The 5,294-nt window shown below is 41.3% G+C and overlaps 1 protein-coding gene across 1 annotated transcript; it reads right to left on the bottom strand.

Moving 5' to 3' along the window:
• Positions 1-2,904: 2,904 nt before the first annotated feature.
• On the bottom strand, positions 2,905-5,032 carry LOC103156967 (nuclear factor 7, ovary-like). The gene has a single exon (XM_007579212.2). It carries the CDS (start codon positions 4,778-4,780, stop codon positions 3,455-3,457), a length of 1,326 nt encoding a protein of 441 aa, XP_007579274.1. The 5' UTR covers positions 4,781-5,032; the 3' UTR covers positions 2,905-3,454.
• Between the last annotated feature and the right edge of the window lie 262 nt (positions 5,033-5,294).

Raw genomic sequence — 5,294 nt, forward strand, 5'->3', positions numbered from 1 at the left:
TATGTCATCATATTTGATTGTTATTCAAACAAATGAGGTAAATAGTTCAGGTTTTCATTTATCAAAGGTTTAAAAATGACAGCAGCTGCAGTTCGCTACAGTAATAAAAAGCTTTAAACCATTTATATTCTGCTTTTCCTTGCTTTCTGTCGGCACGTTGACCCGCAGAGCAGATATTACCCAGAATGCCCTGCACTGTATCTAACTTCCTGCTTTTGGAGCGGTCTCCGGTCCTTTTGCATTCTCACTGCCTTCCAACCGTTTCAGAGTTCGCTTCAGCCGGACTGAGTCTGAGGTCTTTAGGCGGATTGGAGTTCGCTTTTTTAGTCTGTTTTGGAATTCAAATTTGCATTCTCACCTCCAAAACGAATCGGACTTTCTAGACAAACGCATTAGAGTCTGATTCAGGGCTCTAATCCTGGGCTGCTGTGATGCACCCTAAAAGCAGCAGGTATGAAACCTGAATCAGTCCAAATCCACTTCACTGCAGCAAACAGGAAGGGGCGGGACGGACCGCTGGCAGTCTCATACCTGGAAATGGGACCATCGCACTATGGAAGTGAAGGGGGCGCCATTTCATATTATTCTCCCGTTTTTATTTTATTTTTAAAAATCTGTGATATATCTTCACCTTTAGGACGGAGTTTCACTCTCAGCATGTATTTGAACTTCTCTCTTTTATTTACTTCAGCGCAGCTCACAGTTCTTAAATTCTGTAGCTTTCGGTGTACTTCTAAATCTGCTCCTTAGTTGCATCTTTTAAGGTCTACTGCTGCCTCTAGTGGCGCGGGGGTGGTAATACAACTAACATAACTACATCACTAATAGCACAAAGTTTTTATTATTTACTACTAATCCCGGAATTATTGGCACCATAAAAAATTCTCTAATAAAACAACATACTTTTTAAATATTCTTAAAAATGTAGAGCTAATTAAATGACATAAACAAGACCTTTATTATTCTAAATAATACCTATTTATCTCCGTCAATTATAGGAGGAACAAAAAAAGTAAGACATGAAAAACAACATAATAAGAAGCATTCTCAATGTATACATAGGAAACCTAATGAGCAAAAATCAATCAATAAACAAATTAATTATGAATCACAGAAGAATAACTAATCTGGTTATACAGATACAAGCAAAAAATTCACATTTTTGCTTTCATTGTGTCATGTATGCTATTCTGAGAGACTTTTTGTAGAGTCTCATATAGAAGAAGAAATAAAATGAAACTATTTAATCTATCATGGTGGAAATTTTTCTTCGACTCTAAAACTAAAATAAAACACATTCAGAGAATCACAATATCAACAAATTGTTCATAGAATAAAACACTTAGCATGCTGCAAGCAAATGTTATTAAGTTTGGTTAAAAATGATTCTTGTACCGTCAATAAATGAGGTCTAATCGATGTTCTCAGGTTCCAGAGGGAAACAGTAACGTCTTCATGAGCTCAGCGTCCTATCCGCGTAGAGGACGGGCGCTCTGCGGAAATATCCCTTCATCTTCCATGTTCTTTCAGAAAACAGTTGAGACAGAGATGTTTTTGGTTTCACAGATCTAGGGTTGTAGATCTAGAGCCAGCTTCAGTTCGTCCAGCTGTAAACCAGAGATTGGGCTGACCTCTGACCTCTGACCTGAGCCTTCTTCCAGCTGCAGATCAGAAACTTTTCCAGGCGTTTCTGTTTCTAATTTCCTGATTTCTCAACATTCATAATTTATATTGAACTGACATCATTAAATCATGTTATTGGTTTTATTCCTGTAATATTTTTACTAGTTTATTACATTTCATCATTAGTTTTTACTTAGTTTAGGTGAGTGTAGCTGACCTAGAGGTTATTGATGAAACATTGACCTGAGGATGAAATCTGTTTGCTCATAAACTTTTGGGTTATTGAAGTTGTTAATTCGTTGTGCGGCTTTAACACCGAGGCCTCATCAGGCAGTATTTATTTATTTATAGACTCAACTATGTGCTCATCATTTTCCTTTTCAGGTGACGCTCTGCCTCGGCCATTTTGATCTAAATTACTGCTTTTGTTGATGTTCTCCCTAAGCAGGTTATTTATAACCAAACCAGACCTTATTGTTGAACATCAGAGGGATGGATGGACTTTCCAGTGAGCTACCTGAAAAACAGATTCTGATGCCAAAATAGTTTGTTTGTTTTAGAGCCAACAGGTTTTAATTTACTTCTACATATTTTACTGGTGATAAAAGGCGATACTGGGCAGGCCGCTCCCCTCCAAACAGCCCCAGCTGCTCCGACCGGTTCTGTCTTTACACGTCATCGTTCTGAAGCCTTTAATATTTGTCCTGTGGGTCAGATGACACCGCTGAGAGGAAACAGGAAGGGAAAAATGTTTTTTTATTTATGTATAACTTTCCTTCCATATAACACTTTGTTTTGGACTTTCACATAAAATTCCAGTGAAATATATGTATGTTTGTGGTTGTAATGTGACAATACATGGGAAAGGTCAAGGGGTGTGAATACTTTTACATGCCACTTAAAGCCAGTGGAAATGGTCATTTATGAATATTAAAGATCCACTTAGTGATAATTAGCTTTGCTGAAAAGTTAGTTTCATCTTATTTTCGGTGTAATAAAACATTTGCAGTAGAAAGTAGACGGTTTATTTTTTAAATGATGGAAAAATCTGAAGCCTGTCCATCATTTTTATGGATTACAATTTGTACATTTTCAACTTTGTGCGTAAATAAAATCCTTTCTGAATGTCATATCTGAGACGGAGGCTGAATGCCTGCTGCTGACGGCTGAAGAGTTACGGAGCGCATTTGCTTCAGAGGCTCCTGAATCTTTCACAAGCCTGGAGCTCACACAGAACAGAAGACTAAAGAAAACACTGTGTTAATGTGTTTACAGTCTAAACATAGGAACGGACAGATTCAACCGACCAGCAGCAGGGAGTTCATCCTTTCACCGTGACTCGGAGCCGGAAGACACTGGATAAAAACGGGAGAGGGTGGATAAAAATGAAAGCACTAAAAGCATCATTAATTGAAATAAATTAAAATGATATGTCGGGTTCTATTCAGCCGCTGGTCTCAGTACAGTCAGTCAGGTTGGACCGGGCTGGACCGATTCTGAAGCTAAAAATGGAGGACAAGCTTTCATGGTCTTCAGTGGATGATTTCCATGCTGTCAGACCATCACTTCATGATTCACTTCAAATAAAGACAGTTTCACAAATGTTTATTTGATCAACAGCTTTATTTCAGTTTGAGTCACTTAAACTGTCCAAATGAAGATACTTCAGTCTATACAGTAAAATAAAATGTGGTTGAAATGTTATGAGAAAACAAAGTAAAAGCATTTCTTAATAAAATCAGAGAGTTGTATCCCTTTTGTTCTTCTGTTTTAGTATCATTGCACTGATCCTCTTAAAGCGGCTGGAGCTTTTAGCAGCTTTACTGTCTGGTTAACTGAACCTCAGAGACACATTTTCAGGCACCAGCTTCAACGGGGACGCATGCACAGAGTTAAAGTAAGGAAACAGCTTCTCAGTGAAGGAATAAGTGAAGGTGTGAATGACAGTGTTGGTGTTGAGGTCGAGGAACATCAGCTTCCCTCTGTTCCAGTCCAGAATGCTTTTGATCCTGCTGAGCCGTCCGTTCACCAGCAGAACCGTGGACGGTTCCGACAGGGCCCGGGCCACGTACTGACCGTCAATGCAGCCGATTCTCCACAGACGGCTGGGATGGGTTCCTTTCCTCTGGACGCTTTGGGAGGCGACTCCCACAAACCAGTCTGTGTTGTCTCCAACCTCGACGTCCCAGCTGTAGGTTCCCGTCATGAAGCCCTCCGAGCCCAGGACGATGCGGAAGAAGTCAAACCTCTCCGGGTTGTCGGGAATGTTCTGCTTCTGGCCGCATCTCACGCTGGTCAGGTCTTCAGACAGGATGAGCTCAAAGTTCGCACTGTTTGGATCCAGAACCACAGGAGTGTAGGACACCAGATGCTTCATCTTGTTCCAGATGTTGAAGCTCAGGTTGCCCAGGTGTTTGGCCACATCTATCAGGGCTCCAGAGACAGGCTGAGGATTCTCCAGCAGGAGGCGCTGTTGGATGGTTTCTGCGGCAGTCCTAAAGCTCTGCAGCATTACGGCATCCTCAGCCTTCATCAGTCCCTCTGTGTCTTTTATTGTCCGTGAAAGAGCAGCGATCTCTCTACTCAGGGCATCGATCTTTAGGCTTACCTTCTGAGTCTTCTTGCTTTCTTCTGTCCTCAGAGCAGCAATCCTGGCGTCTTCCTCCTTGTGGAGAAACAGATGAAGCTTCCTGAACTGTTCCTTGATCCGTCCCTCGGTCTGTTGGGCCTGGAGCTTAATGTATTCAGCTGTCTGATCCAGGTTTCCCTTCTCTTCTTTGAACACCTTCAGTTTGTCCAGCAGCGGCCTCAGGGCCCTTCTCAGCTCATTTCTCCGACCCTGAGCTACTTCATTCACAGGTTGGAGTTTGTGTCCATAATGACCATCTGAATGCTGACAGACGAGACATAAAAGTTCCTCGTCATCCACACAGAACAGCTTGAATCTCTCACCATGCGGCCGGCAGAAAACCTCTCCAGAAATGCCATTGCTGATTGGCGATATTCTCCTGCAGATCGGACAGTCTGGGGTTATTTTGTCCTTCCACCATTTATTCAAACACTCTCTGCAGAAGCTGTGGCTGCAGAGCAAATCAACAGGATCCTTGAAGACGTCCTTGCAGATGGGGCAATACAAGTCCAGAGATTTTGGAGGCATTTCTTCTGGCTTCTTTGGAAACTATTTGCTCTGCATCCAAAGTTCCTGCTAAGCTCTGATCTCTCAGCAGATCCTGGCAGTTTAATCTGAGAGAGGCTTGCTGGAAGTTTTTTATGTTCAAGTCAAGGAGGAAGGACGTGTGATTACAGGAAAACCTCAGGCGAGTCTTGGAAGGGGCGGAGCCTTGACAAGTCATGTCTTACGTAGGTCGATGTTAAACTTTAACTGCTGAGATTCTATTTTAAATATGAAGTTCAGAAGTGGTCTTTTTTTAATATGTACTATTCAACAAACCTGACTTGTGCTTTATTTCTAGTTTTGTGGTTTTGTTTGTTTGAGTCAAACGCAACGCTCTGAGTCATGTCCACTGGAGATTTATGCTGAGTGTTTATCGAGAGGAAGGAATGGAAATACCTGAGCTCAAACTCACCAACATTTTTGTAACAAGTTTTTATTGATTTTCAATGCAAACAGGTTCATGTTTTAATATTGTAAAAAAAAACAAATGTTCCAT

Source organism: Poecilia formosa, unplaced genomic scaffold (assembly GCF_000485575.1).
Source record: "Poecilia formosa unplaced genomic scaffold, Poecilia_formosa-5.1.2 Scaffold512, whole genome shotgun sequence".
Classification (NCBI taxonomy): Eukaryota; Metazoa; Chordata; class Actinopteri; order Cyprinodontiformes; family Poeciliidae; genus Poecilia; species Poecilia formosa.